The 15331-nt window shown below is 41.6% G+C and overlaps 1 protein-coding gene across 4 annotated transcripts in view; it reads right to left on the bottom strand.

The window, feature by feature from the left end:
• BAIAP2 (BAR/IMD domain containing adaptor protein 2) overlaps positions 1-15331 on the bottom strand; it is a 137401-nt gene that overhangs the window by 80376 nt on the left and 41694 nt on the right. For all 4 annotated transcript variants that reach the window (XM_083598782.1, XM_083598783.1, XM_083598784.1 and 1 more), the window contains exon 3: positions 13216-13302. In XM_083598782.1, coding sequence (XP_083454908.1) covers positions 13216-13302 — 87 coding nt within the window. The remainder of the gene's footprint in view (positions 1-13215; positions 13303-15331) is intronic.

Here is a 15331-nt window from a genome sequence, read left to right as displayed (position 1 = left end):
TGGAGACATGAGGCAGACAAGGATAGCCAGTTTTTAAGCACTGCTCACTCGAATCATCTGCTTTCAACCTTTTATTAAGCAAAATGAATGGAATGGGAGGTAGGCAAGAAACCAGGATAAAATAAATAGTGCAAGAACTATGGAACTTCTCGGAAGTTCTCTCTCAAAGCACCTTCTCTTCTCCATTAGAATGCATTGGCTAAAATTAGTACAGACCCCCTAAAAGTTCAATACTTAGTTAGCTTTTTCCAAACTCCAACAAATAAATTTACTCAGCGCTCTCAATGAACTCACACAGACTTTGCTTTAAAGACAGGTATATACCCTCCCCCACCTTCTCCATTTCTTAACTTGCTATCAGTGTGAGTTCTGCGGCAAAACTGCCACACTCACTTTTATGTAGGCTTAAGAGAATAGCTAGGGATTCTTTCACTCTTTAGATCAAGGTGTGTATGTTTTGCAGGATTTGCCGCTTGCTTAAATTGTATTCTTCCTGCCTGAATCATCATTTATATATTCCATCACTTCCATTTCATATAATAAATCCAGTTTTCTTTATTCCTTTTGTGGGCGTAAGGTTATGGGGTAAAACATATATTCATAATGGATGCATGTTATAACTCTAGCAAAAGATCCTAAACCTCTTGGCTTATGAATGTGTATGAATACACATTAGTGCCGGACACGCATGTGGGTTTAGAGCAGGCTTCCTCAAACCCGGCCCTCCAGATGTTTTTGGCCTACAACTCCCATGATCCCTAGCTAGCAGGACCAGTGGCCAGGAATGATGGGAATTGTAGTCTCAAAACATCTGGAGGGCTGAGTTTGAGAAAGCCTGGTTTAGATACATACATGTCACATCCCTTTCACATAAATGCACATATGAGAAGTCAACTTCGATCTTTAGAAGAAGTGTCTTTATCCAGACACAATTTGTATGGATGGGGAGGAGCAAATAGCCACAAGTCAAAGGTGGGCAGGTTACAAATAAAAGGTTATTGGAGATAAGCATTCAGTATTACTTATTGTATATTGCATTGTGTGATGACCTACCCTGAAACCTTGAGTGAAGGGCAGGATATAAATATTGCAAACGAATCTTATTTTCCAGGATACTTTAAAATCGTCCCAAAGGCTTATTCCCAACTTGGATTTCAGTTCACGTGCAATCAGATGCAATCATGTCCTAATTTATAGAGCTGAAGAGCCTCTATAAAGCAAATCAGCAATACTTTAGAGCTTTTGACATTTTAATGCATTTTTTTTAAAAATAAACGAAGGCAAATTGACTTAAATATTGTAATTATTGGACTTCTGCATGAAGATCAATTATATTTTCAACAAGCAGTATAAAAAGTTTTGGAAAAGTTTTCAATATTCATGAGGCTAGTCAGAACTAAAGGTTCAGGAAAACAAAAGCAGCACACACAAATATAACACTACTGCAATGCCGCAATCAATGTTTTGATCAGCAAAAACTACAAACTATGCTTATCCACCTATGCATGCTAAGGGCAATTTCATATACTGTGGAAGCTCACAGGTACCAAATGGTTTTTTCCCTGAAATGTGCAAAATATATGCTACCCTCTCTTGCCTCGTCACACATTCCTGCACCTCTTTTAACAAAATCTATGATTCTGCATGAGAAATCCAACAAGTGAAGAAAAAGACAGTGACAGCTGAGCGTACAGTCAACATCAGCAAAACTGCATGAAAAACTGCTGCTGTGGACAAGACAAACAGGAGATGACAGAAACATCATTATGTAACCACACAGTGGTGGATAATTAACACAAATGGTAGTGTTCCTGTAGTGCAGGGGTGGCCAATTCCCAAGAGACTGCGATCTACTTACAGGGGGGTTCAGGTCAAAGGTTTTTTTTAAGGGTTTTAGTGGGGAAGGAGTAACAACCACTCACCAACAAATTGATGGGGGTAAATCACTGAGTAAATTCAGTCTTCCATTCTGCAGATCACATAACAATGAAGGGCAAGGCAAAGGGGCGGGGCAGGATTCAATTTTACCAACCTAAGTAAAGGGACCTAGGGAATTGCGATCGACCTGTTGGACATCCCTGCTGTAGTGTATTTGGGTGTGTGGGTGTGTGCAGCAGAACAATTCCCTTGTTGACGTTCTTCTGCAGCCTCAAGGGTAGCATCCTTAAGGCTAGAACTCAAATCTAGAAAAATGAAAGTGGGTCTCAGCAGGACTTTTCCTCAGCAGCAATTGTTTGTGAGGTTGCCCATAAAGAACACCCAGCCTTCAATCAGATGGAAAGCTGCTCCCTCTCTAGTACAGAACAAAATGGTTTACTGCATATGCATTGGTTGCTATGCCACAAACATCTAAATATGGCTGTCCATGGACATAACTAAGGAGGAAATGAACAGGAAGGGAATGTGATGGGATAGAAAAGTGAGACGGTTTCAGGACACTTCTGTGGCCACATAAAATTAGGTCAGGTGCCACAGGCAGCCCCCAGGTTATCTTCCTGTCAGCTAAAAGCTCACTTCCAGATTCTGGAAATTGCTTGCCTCCACCTGAAATCACGAATTTGCTGGAGTTATTATGCTAACACTCAGCCATGACAAACATTTTGCTCCAGTGCACAAAAGATTCAACCACATCCCATTGCTTTAAAACTTAACAGTAGCAATTAATTTATTACAGTGGTGAATAAAATGTGGACTGAAATAAAAATGTTTTAAGAATCCCCCCCAAAAAAATTGTGACCACGTGTATTTCCTGTGTGAGTGAATTCTAAAGAGAGGTGCCACCACTGAAAAGGCCTTGTTTATCTGCCAAAATACCATATCTTATCAATGGGCCAGACAATAAGGGGCCCCAGCAGCTGAATATATAGCCTAGGAGACTCATATGAGGACAAATTCAAAATAAACAAGTTTCAAGCAACATTTAACAAGCTCGTCCTCTGAAATTTGAAAAGCAGCTGTGGGCTAGATCAAAGCTTTCCCAAATGCATTTGAAGAAATATCAAGGAAAAGTGCATACATTTAAAATGAGAGGTTAATAGACTCCACTTTTTACCAACTGCGTGTTTAAGAAGATCTATACATCAAGGAGCATCTCTTTGATTCTACGAAGCTACTGTTCTCCAAAAAAGATGTTGAAAGGATTGCTTGTATCAGCAGGTCTCTAATGCCCAATTACCCAGGCAACTTAACACAGGGGAAAGGCAGTGATTCTTTCGAGGGTAAAGAACTAATTAACAGGTACAGGATAGCATAGAGGTTTAGTGGCAGCCAGCCAGCAGAAGTCTGCTGTGCCAAAAAGCAGGAATAGCCATTGAAAGGGTCAGAATTGTGGGTGGAGGGAGAAGGGAGAAAGAGAGACAAGCACATAATCTGGTTCTGAGAATCCTTTCAGCTCCCATCTCTAGTTCCCAGGATCTGCCCCCTTAGCAGAAACACCCTACCTGCAAGCTTAACCTGTTGACAGAACAATCTCTATCATACACATTCAAAACCTATTCAGGAACAATACATTTGTTGACAGAAGGCTGGGTGTCGCCTTTTCAACCGTACTTTCAATCCGTAGGACTTTTAACTAAACAGAAACAGAGGCCTTGTCTGCAGTTGAGAAATTTAACTTTTAGAGTTTGTCCTCAAAACAACGGTTATTATAAAAAGAGCTCAAGGATTCTATGGCTGGCAGTGCCCAGGTATTGTTGAATTCTCAGGGCGATTTCCCACTCGCATGCATATTTTGATAGTGTCTCGGTCACTGTTTCCAGGTGGTTTGTCAACACTTGACACCAGATCCCAGGCACTCCTTAGAACCCATGAGTTATTATTTGTACAGCGCCACCCATGTACAGCTAGTTTCATAACAACAAGAAAAGGCAGGGAACATTCAATCTAAAGAGAAGTTTCCATGACTAACCCCTTCCAAGGTGCGATCAATACTATTTGCTTCAAACCTAAGCTGTCTAGATAAATTTTACTAAAACAACTACTTCTGTTTTGCAGGTTATCTCTAGCAGTAATCACTTTGTTTAATTTAATTTTAAAATATTTCTAGGCCACTTTTCATTTTTACAATTCCAAAGCAGTTATAAATGAATCAAAGCAGCATTTTGAAATGCAGGTAAGCAGCAGCCTGCTGTGCTTTAAGTTAAAAATGCAGTTGATGCTGCTTATTTAGGGAGAATATCAAAACACAGAAAAAGCAGTTTTGTTGAATCCGAACAACTCAGAGCAAATATTCTCAGAACCTGCCAATTAAGTCTTCAGTGTCAGGAACTAAGTTTCTTTAAAAAACACAAAGCTTCTTCACCTGTTGTGTTTTCCCAGAACCACAGCTATTCCTTGGCTTCCTTCTGAACTATTGGATGGGAGAAGCTGTAGCTACCCATCTAGGAGTCACACAGATTCTTAAAACACAGAATTGCCAGCTACGTTCTAAACCAGGGGAAAGCGCTGCATCTTCAATATTCCAGCTCTCAAGTTACTTCAGGATTGTTCAATTTCTCTTTCCTCACCTCCTTGGTTTTTTCCCTGCCAGCATTGTGCAGAGGTGATGCAACAAAGAGGAGAGACTAGCTCAACCAAGACCCTCAGCCGAAACAGAAACCTCTGATTACGTACACTGAAAAAATGACAATCTTTATTGCTTTTCGATCAGGAACTATTAAGTGCGGGGTACGTGTGTGATTGTACACTAGTTTGCAAATGCATAGCTTTGTATGGAAGCCACTGTTTTCACTTGTGCATATAAATGTTTACTTTGATATGCTGCAATAAGAGGGAAGAGTCATATGTCCCTATAGTGACAAGCTAAAAGGGGGTCGGGGAAGTTGTCCCAGAACGCAGCTTGAAGTTAGTTTTGTGGCAAGGGCATTCCTTCTCTATTAAGAGTACCGTATTTTTCTGTGTATAAGACGTTTATTTTTTAAAAAATTATATACAGTGGTACCTCAGGTTAAGAACTTAATTCGTTCTGGAGGTCTCTTCTTAACCTGAAACTGTTCTTAACCTGAGGTGTCACTTTAGCTAATGGGGCCTCCCGCTGCGCCACCACCGTGTGATTTCTGTTCTCATCCTGAAGCAAAGTTCTTAACCCAAGGTACTATTTCTGGGTTAGCAGAGCCTGTAATCTGAAGCATCTGTAACCTGAGATACCACTGTATAAAATTTGGGGTCGTCTTATATACGGAGAGTGCAGAGAGTAGACTGGGGATTGGTTGCTGCAGCGAGCAGGAGATTGTCAGCGAGAATAGGGTGTGTGATTGGTTGCTGTGGCAAGGGCTGCTGTTGATAGGCTGGTGCTGCAGCAACTGGGCGGGCGATTGGCAGCTGCTGGCAGTGAGCAGGCAATTGGTGGCTTTGGTAGCACGTGGTACTGTCAGCGTTGATCAGGTGGGTGAGCGATTTTAGGCAACCCCCACCCAAAAAAGCTCAACAACTCTTGGCAATCTCCCCCCCCCCATTTTCTTAATTTCAAGTCCCCCAAAATAGGGGGAGTCTTATACACGGAAAAATACGGTACATGTTTCCAATGATGGACTCCGCATGGGGCCTTTAATCCAGATCTAATTCAGATTAATGCCTGCACACCTCCTGGCAGCAGCAGATGGCACATCACACAGCGGCTGGCAATCTCGCCCTACCTGAGTGCACTGCTATAAAAGACATTTTTCTGCAACGCGCTCTCCTCCGAGAATCCTGTGGTTTTTTACTGGAATATACAAAATGCTGGTTGATTATACTGTGTCATCAAAAACTTTCCAAAACTTTACCATTGTCTCCTCCCACTTCCTTTAACAGAGGTCTTAGGGCAGACTGTTTCACCTTTCCAGCGTCAAATAGACAGGCAGGTTCACAGAGAGGTTTTGCCTATGGAAGAAACTGCATAGGGAACCTAAGATTATGGGTTTGTATGTGTGAACCAGATCTTTGATAAGAGTCTCTTGCCTATCTCACCTCCGGAACAGAGAATTTCAAAGCCACATAACAGAACGCATTGTGACTTCCCAGCTCTCTTTCATGGCATTCGCCACATTCGCTGGAATCATATGCAAGTCACACATGTAGAAAATTGCTAGCCAGCTGCAGCCTTTCAGCTCCTGAAACACTTCTAATGTTAGCTACCTTTTGAACAAGAAGATAAGCAGTTTTCCCCAAGACTTGGCTTCCCTTGTGTGTAATTCTGAGATGGGAATGCAAATTTATCTGTTCGGCAATTTCTGAACAGCGTAACACAGGTCACTGTAATCGACATTAGTCCGCTCAAATAAGCACATGTCCCTAGTCTGTTATACATCTGTTGTCATATTAACTCCCTTACTCAGACAAATGACCTTTACGCATTCACCGTGTTTATCACCACACTGCTCCTGCTGCCACAGAAAGCAGATACCTGAGACAAGTACAAATCCAATTAAGAGATTTATTAATCCCCCCGGAGGAGGATTCAAAAGAAGCACTTACAAAAGGGCTTCCAATCTGGGTCAAAGGCAATGACAGGCACCATGTAAGTTTTTCCATGCTCAGAAGGAACTGCTCTCTCTACACAAGCTGCCGTGCAGCATCTATCACAAAAAAGCGATAGGTAAAATATTTGCACAACTATTGCTAAAATAGTCGCCCAACAGTTTCACATCTCCTGATCTTTCTAAGTTTGAGGGGTTCAGGAGAGTTTTTACACCCTTGATTCAACCTGGACCTACCTTGGTAAAAAAGGAGCATGCGGGAAGTTTCTGCAGTGAGCTTAATATGCCATAACTTTTATGCTGAATGTTTGCCAGAAGCAAATGCATGCTGACATTTCATATTAACTCCTTTCCAAATGAATGTCAGCATTCTTCTAGATAAAATCGAAACCCACCAGAATTTAGCTAATCCTTTTATGCTGAAATTATTTTTGAGTTTCCCCTCTACCTGCAGCCTGCTCAGAAATGTAGGGACTGTGCACCCTCCCTTCCCACTCACCCAAGATACTTCTTAGACACTAAATATGTAGACCAGCCAACTTCCACCAGCTACCCAATCTGTTTGTATTTTTAAAATGCAAGGAATTCAACCGATAAAATTTTAGCTGTAGCATCAGGATGCCAGAAAAGGGCTTTTACCTGTTCAATTTGCCTGTGTCACAACTGTGAAAAAGAGACAGGAGTACTGCCAGAAAAGAGAGTTTGGCAGTGAACCTTTGCATTAAATTTCACATCTGAGAGAGCTGCCTTCAAATGTTTCTTCCCCAAAGGAACCTTTAGAGTAGGAAACCATAGCAAAGCATCCTGAACATGTAGGCTTCAGCAACTTTTAGTATTGCCATCCACAGCACTAACAAGCAGCTGCCACACATTTCAAGCTGAAAATGCAAAAACTGACTTGGAGGGAGGTGAAGTCTGGACAGTTCTGATATACCTATCGCAGACTGGTTTCCTAGCAAGGAAAGCGGAATTTTTATGGATGGCCATGACGCACACAGCTGGCCCTCTGTGATGGTGCTGAAGTTAGTTACCTGGGAGGACCCAGCTGGGTTAGCAGGGAGCCACCCAGATCATGCTCCCAGATCTTAGCCAAGTACAACTTTGTTTTGTTTTGCTTGGAGCTCTGCTCTTGTTTTTTTTGTTTTGACACTTCTGCCAGTAGGTTGGTCCACCAAATCTTATCTTAGTTTTCCTCTTCTCTTAACTTAGATATTCATTCCAAAAAAAAATTGGGGGGTGGGGTGGGGAGATGGAACCATCCTTGGGCATTTGTCCTCTTCTTTGCCCCACTTCCTCAGCTGAGGATACCCTTTTGTCCAACTTAAATCCAGCCATTTTCTCTCTTCATATGATATCAGCAGTATTAAACAAATCATCTCCTCCAAGTCATGGATCCAAGCAGTTTCCTGTTTGCTCCAACACTTTCCCCAGGGGGACAGGACGGGGGACAATCTTTACCACTGCATCAGAGCAAACATCAATTGTCAGAAAACCCAACTGACGTTTGGTTCAATGCAGTGCTAAAGAGCGGGTTTTCCTGGGTGAAAGCTGCAGGACAAGTAGAAGTCTGGATGAGCCCTAAGTGTTCCCCACTCCCCGACCCCCCCAATAAAACCCCCACAGAGTCACTGTCAATTGCTTTCTTCATACATCTCAATTTCTTCAATTTCTAGGATCTGCTTGGAAAATTGTAAAGGAAGTGAAAGTCACCTCCAGGCCAGAAGGGAAAGTGGAAGTCTATTCTGAATAAATCTCCATGTCCCTGCAGTAGCCAAGAAGAAGAATAGAGAGGGAGCTCTTACTGAGCTATAAATGGAGCAAGGTTGGCTTACAGGTGCAGATATATTTACCTAGACAGAAGGTGGAGAGCGGGAGTGAAAGTTGAAACTAAGAAAATACCAGATTTCCCTTTGAAGATGTAGTTTCAACTGCCCCCACATCAACACACACCCCTGTCCTGTCTCAGTAATAGTAGTGGCAGGAGGCAGAATACGCTAAGTGAGACTACCAAGAGGGAAAGAATTCTGACGCTCCACCTAAGCGAAGTGACTCAGTTCCCAGGAATTTGTCAAGGCATTTAGTATCGACACTGTAGCACAGGTACTCACTTGTGGGCATTATAACATTTCCACCCATCTGCTGTCCTCCCTAACAAGCAAACCTGTGTAACGACAACAACATCAACATTAAGAGTTGCAGCATAGCAACTGAAGTTCATGACTTTGACGAAAGGAAAGAGACAATGGGCCGATTTCTCTAAGGAATTTTAAAAGGACATGTTTTGTAATCAGGTCATTATCTTAAGTAACTAAAAATAACTGCATCTGTAGCCAAGCTTACCCCATTTACGGCTCAGTAAAAGCCACCCTCCCATTCTTCCCAGTTGCAAGTATTCTGTAGAAGAACAGTTTAGTAGTTGTCAAATTTCACAAAATTATAGTCTCTTGCCCCCTCCCAAAAAATAGATATAACTGACAAGGAATGCAAGGAATCATATGCATCTGAAACCAAGATGAAACTAGGAAGAAGTGAGTTATTATAGGAACACAATACTGTACATACATATCAAAGACCAGTTCTACGCAGAACTAGACCAAGCTGTCAGGAGGGTCCCAGCCTGCGAACAATTCTTCCCGCCAGAGATTTCAGTACCAGAGCTGGGGACGATCATCACACATAGGACAACTGCACAGGCCACTTTGGTATTGGCAGCATGAACAAGAATGGACAAAAGCTGCTTGAACTGTACTCTTCACAACCTCTACATCGTGAACACATTCTTCTCTACTAAGGCAAAACAGTGAGTGTCCTGGAGACATCCAAGGTGAGGCCACTAGCACCAGCTGGACTTGATTGCCACCAAGTGATCAACCCCGAACTATGCTTGTGTCACATGGAGCTACCACAGAGCCAAATGCAACACGGATCATTTCCCTGGTGGTGAGCAAGATCCTTATCCAGCCAAAGAGGGCCCATAACACAAAGCAGAAAGAGCGGCCTTGATCAATTGCTATAAGGCGAAGACCAAGGTGAGCCTTGGATTCATGGGTTTTCCCCATTTCTGCTCCTCCAATGCTTAACCACAGTTTGGTATTATATCCAAATCCTTAAACGTTGATTAATCTTGAACTCTGGTTAATTAACTAGGCTTTGAAGTCGCCTTGTTTCAACAAACCATAGTTAAGATTAACCAGCATGTTCAGCTTCTGATATTACAAGCAGCTATCGTAAATCTTAAATTGAAACGAAAACTTCCAAACACTCATCCTCACAACGTGCCAGAGGAAGGACAGGAGAAATCAAAGCCTAAATTTGCTGTCCTCATAATTCTACACAATGGCTTAGTATTATGTGTGAATACAACCACAATCTACTATGGTCCCACACTTGATTGGGGGTGGAGGTTAAATCCATGGTAGTAGATAGTTGTAAAGTCTTTCACATTTGGATTTCACCCACAATGCTGAACCATGGCAGGAATGAACATTTTATTTTCTTTAATTTGGAGAGGATGGGTTCCACAAGTTCTGCAACAGGAAACACACAATCTACAAAGTGGTTAAGTTACTGAAGCTATGTGCATTTCTTCTCAACATTTTTCTAAATACAGGAATTGCACTTCAAATTTTTGGGAAATGCAAGGAACTTCAAAAATAGTGGGCAGTGAAGAATATGCATGTTGACAGAGGAGATGCGACCCCAAAGCTGCTTCTCTCAGCCAGGGGGATTGCTGAATAAGTTGGGTGTCTTGAGTCCATCAATTCACAAGCTTGATATGTTACTCTCTTGACTTGCAGCAACATGAGTAGGACTAATCACTTGAACTAAGTAGGCTTTCTGTAGGAATTTCTATAGTCACTGTGGCCCTAATGTATTTCAAGATCACTTACCAATCTCAAGGCTTAACATATTAAACAAGACTGGTACACATTCACAGTCTTATACAGAGGTTTTGCTGCATCCTTACTTCCAAAGTGGGCAAAGGATTGCACCCATATTAAATAAAATCTCAAAAAAAACAACAACCCAAGAATAGTTCAGCATGCACAATGTCTGACATGTTTCAGTATGCTGGAAGGAATGCAAACCTAAGCAAGCACAGCACTTCAGAACCATGCAAATAATAATAATAATAATCTGCAGCTAGCTAGCTAGCATCCCAAATTCTACAGCTATGCCTCAGAGCAAAATGTAAAATCCGCTGTTCCTTCAAGGATCTGCAACTAATGGCACGCCATGCATTATCTCTCAGATTTCTTCAAGGCAGAAAAGAGCAACACACTTAGATTCTTTACTCCATATAAAAAGGCAAGCGCAAAAGGACACAGAACTGGCATTTTTCTCTACTGGGTGTATTTAAGTAGATAAAGGGCTCCTTCAGGGCAAGATGACAACAACATTGGCTCTGTTGCTCTGTGCAGGGGATGCCGTCTATGTGCACATGGCTGCGATTGAACCCAAGTGAGCTGTTGACTTGGGGCAAAATAGAGCACATTGTATGAATATCAGATTAGCTAAGGTTTTGGAAAGACTTGTAGAGTCCTAACAGCCTTCACTTCAGGATGATTCCCCAAATACTCAGCAAACCAGAGTTTATTGGAGCCAGAAGGCTGTGTTGTTACTTTTACAGTACAAATCATGCAGGCTGTGCACATTTACTTAAGACTGATTGGGGAGGGGGAATTTGGAAACGGAGCAAAAAGGAAGGAATTAAAACGTGGGTGGTTGCTTGATGGGGATTAGAAAGGCTGCAGAGAAACCCAAACAAACTCTCATTACGCTGACAAGAATTTACTTGGAACAGCAAAACATCTAGCAAGATGTCTGACTTTTCAGAGCTTGTGTGAAACTGCCATGTCCTGATACATGCTTGCATTTCCAAAAAAACACCTCCATGTAGTATGCACAGGTAGCAGGCTATTCAGGCCCTGTGTTTTATTAGCATTTGCCTGAGTCCCACCTATGTATCAAAAGTAACACTCACAGAGAACCAAAAACAGATTTTCCCCACATCTATACACCGCAAGGAACACAGAGGTGTTATTGTGGCAGCCCATCAGAAGCGCCACTTCCCCAGAAATAAAACCTAAGTGTTTATTATTCACAGGTGACCCTGCAGTTCCCAGGAACTGACAGAGTTGTCATTGCTTAAGCAATGGCGGGGGGGGGGCACTTTGGCTATTTTAAAAAATAATGTATATACCACTGTTTGTCAAAAGACCTCAGGGCGGATGGCAGTATTTTAAATATACAAACATAAAAGCACAATACAACAAGTCATCAAATACTCTCATCAGAATAAGAACTATAATTGCCTAGCTTAAGCCAAAGATCTCTTCACCCACAGGCTGGACAGAAGAGGAAGGTCTACAGCTGGTGCCAAATGACAGCCGATGTTAATGAAAGCTGAACCTCAAGGGGAAAATGTTCCACCAAAGTTAGGGCGTTAGCGTAAGTTCTGTGATTAACTCTGCAGCAGTGAAGGCTAAAACTTCTCTACAAGCAAAAATGTGTCTTGCTAAAGGACAGCCTACTACTTTCATCTATCTTTAGATTAGGTAAGCATGAAGGAAATCGTTTAGGGGGGCAATTAATACCCCATTTCCTTTTCCAAGAAAGAGGAGTGCTTATGAACCAAGTTGTGGAGAGATTATGTATGTATAATAGCACTAGAGTATTATCATAAGGCTTGCACAAGCAGTTTTTGTATTTTGCAAGAGACCGTAAATTAAACTGCATAAGACTCCCAATATTAGCCCACAACTAGTACTGCCATGTTGTTGTTTTTCATAAAGTGGATTTTTATTTTTTATCTACTCACCAGCATGAGACCAATAAAACAATGTTTATTGCAGAGAGAAAAAAATATTCCAGCACCTGCAATTATGATATTTCAGGCAAAGTAAACACATTTATGAAATACTGGGGATTGCTCACACTAGCTCAACTCAAACGCTACACCAAACCATGATTAAAGATGCTTAACTGGCATGTTGTCCAAACTGCTCACCAGTCTAACTGAACTTAAGAAATGTGCATCAGCAAGCAGGGCCTCTGGCACTGATCTCAAGGGAAGGCCAGTTCATACAGGTGCAAGAGGTGTTTCAGTTAACCTGGTTCCAAAGCTGCTTCCTTAGAGAAGGGCCTCAGCGAAATAAAGGAGTTTTATTTGAATGCCCAATCAAGTCATGTCAAGCATGATTGGCTGGTGGAGCCAAAAATTTGGTTGCCTTTGCAGACACATTTATATTTTTCCTGCAATGATCATGGTCCTGATCAGAGGGGGAAACCCTCCTGACTCTAAAATGCCAATGTCTTAAATCTAGTGCCTTGAACAGGATGCACTTCAAACAGATGGAAATGAATTAGGGTATTTTGCATCTCATGTGCAAATAAACATCCATCCTGTCACTTAAGCATAATTTACGGAATCCATATTCCAACAATAAACACAGGAGAGTGTAACCTAAGAATACAAAACCTGCATGTTTGAGAAAGGGGTGTAACAGCTCACGTTAAGCAATACACAGGCAACACCTGAGGATATTTTAGAACTCCTCTCACCCCTTATGAATAATGAGGGCTGCTCTTTCCCTAGAGAAGACAAAGAGGTGTTGTGAGTTCATCCTTCCCTTTTTAGCAAACATCATCTCAAGCTTTTAACCAAAGTGGCTACCTTTTTTCAGCCCAAGGGCAGCGTTGACAGTTGGCTAAACCTTTGAGAGCCACATGGCAGCAGTGAGTGTGGTACTTGACTTACCTAGTTCCTTAGATCCTTGGCTTTCGCTGGCCAATTCTCCCATTTTAACCAGAGCATCAAAGTATCCTTTTGCTGCAAAAGTCACACCTAGAAATCGAAACACATGTATATTATTGCCATGTACGTTTTTACCTCCAATGTTGCTTCAGGGATAACAAACACAACAGAAAATGTTTAATTTATTTGAATGTACTTGCTAAATACGGAATTCCCTGTTGATTTACAAGGCAGCTATAAACTGCTGTCAAGTCCTGTTGCACCATCCAAATGCTAGTGTTGTCACCAAAATCTGGCAGAATCAAAGAACATCAATAAATAAGTGAAGCAAGACTTAGCTTTGCAAAAGCCATGCTGGCTTTGCTTTAGCAAAGCTTGTTCTTCTGTATGCTTGGTTATTTTACCTTTAACAATACATCACCAGTTTTCTGGAGACAGACGTTAACCTAACCAGTCTGTAATCTCCAGGAACCCTGCCCCTTGGATCCCATTTTTTTAAAAAAACCTGTATTGTCAAAAGATCAACAATTTCGTATTTGACTCCTTTGAGAACTCTTGGATGGATGCCACCTGGACCTGGCAATTTGTCAGTTTTTATTTTGCCTGTTAGGCCTAGAACTTAGTCTCTTGTCACCATTATTTCCTTCAGTCCCTCAGACTTCCTTCCTGCAAAAGTTAATTCAGGCACAGGGATCTGCCTTATATCTTCCACTGTGAAGACAGATGCAAATAATTCATTCAGCTTCTTTGCAATCTTATCCTCCTTTAGCACACCTTTGATTCCTTTGTAATCCAAGGGTCCAACCCCTCCCTAACCAGCTTCTATAGCTGAGCTTCAAATTTTGCACTCCAAACAACCTCCAAGCATTATGGAGTGATTTGACCATATGACATAATACTGAAATGTTCAAAACTCCAATAAGAGCTTCTTGGACACACACTACCACATCAAGGTGAAATTTTCAGCTTATGTCACATAACAATTTTTGTCACTGAAATGAAAGAAGCTTCATTGTATAATAATTCAGATAAAACTCTCATGAGCTACTTCAGATCTTAAAAGAGTGGAGGGACACATGAATAATGTGGAACGCAACATAGAAAGTGGTAGTTTGGGCAACAGGTATTGTGTTTAGAGCAGGATAGGACAACACAAGAATCTTATGGGGTCGGGTGTGGGACGGTGGAGAGATACACTGAAAAGCCTAAATATGGGCTCTGCATCAAGATCTTGCATTATTTCTCCTAGGTTTTGTTAGGAGCTCCAAATTCCTTGAAAATGAGAAGCAGAATCATGCAAACGCATAAAAATCTGCAAGATTAGAGAAGGTTATTCTGATTATAGGCCACTACCTTGGTATAAACCTGATTTTTTTATTCTGGGAGGAGACACATCTTTGACAATACAGTGGTACCTCAGTTTTTGAATGTCTCCGTTGACAAACATTTCGGTTTTTGAACACTGTAAACCCGGAAGTAAATGCTTAAGTTTTTGAACATGCCCCGGAAGTAGAACATGCCATGTGGCTTCCACTGAGTTCAAGATCCTGAGGCCTAGCTGTCGGCTGTTGAGTTTTCAGTTTCAGAACTCGAACCATCTTCCGGAACTGATTACGTTCGAAAACCGAGGTACCACTGTACTAGCTTATCAAGCCTCCAAAAATCTTACTAAGTAGCTAGCTATCACTTGACTTTCAAATGCAGCTCAAGAGTTTTAGCTCGTTTGTTGACATTCCAATTGCACACGTCACTTTAATCAGATAAGAAGGGGGTTCCACTTAATCACAAGAACACATTGCATAGATTTTGTTTAACACCGCAAAACTACATGTTCTAGCAAGTGCTACTGGATTAAACTGCCTGCGTTTCATAAGGATACGGATCAAGAGACAAGAGAGCGGGAGAAAATGGAATGGCCTTTAAGATTACAGAGTTGAGATCTGCAGATACAATGCATTTATCAAAAACAGAAGCAAACGAAACCAGATTGCAGGAGTTAGTTCTCAAGAATGGATACCGTATTAACCCACTTCCTTGTCTTGGAGCAGCATTTCTCAGAGAGTGTGCCAGGATCAACCCAGTGGGTCTTGGGCTACTTTCAAGTGGGCCTTAGTGCCAC

This window comes from Podarcis filfolensis, assembly GCF_964270895.1.
Source record: "Podarcis filfolensis genome assembly, chromosome: 2".
In the NCBI taxonomy this organism is placed as follows: Eukaryota; Metazoa; Chordata; class Lepidosauria; order Squamata; family Lacertidae; genus Podarcis; species Podarcis filfolensis.
The sequence above is the reverse complement of the archived record's forward strand: the minus strand, read 5'-3'. Positions and strand labels throughout refer to the sequence as shown.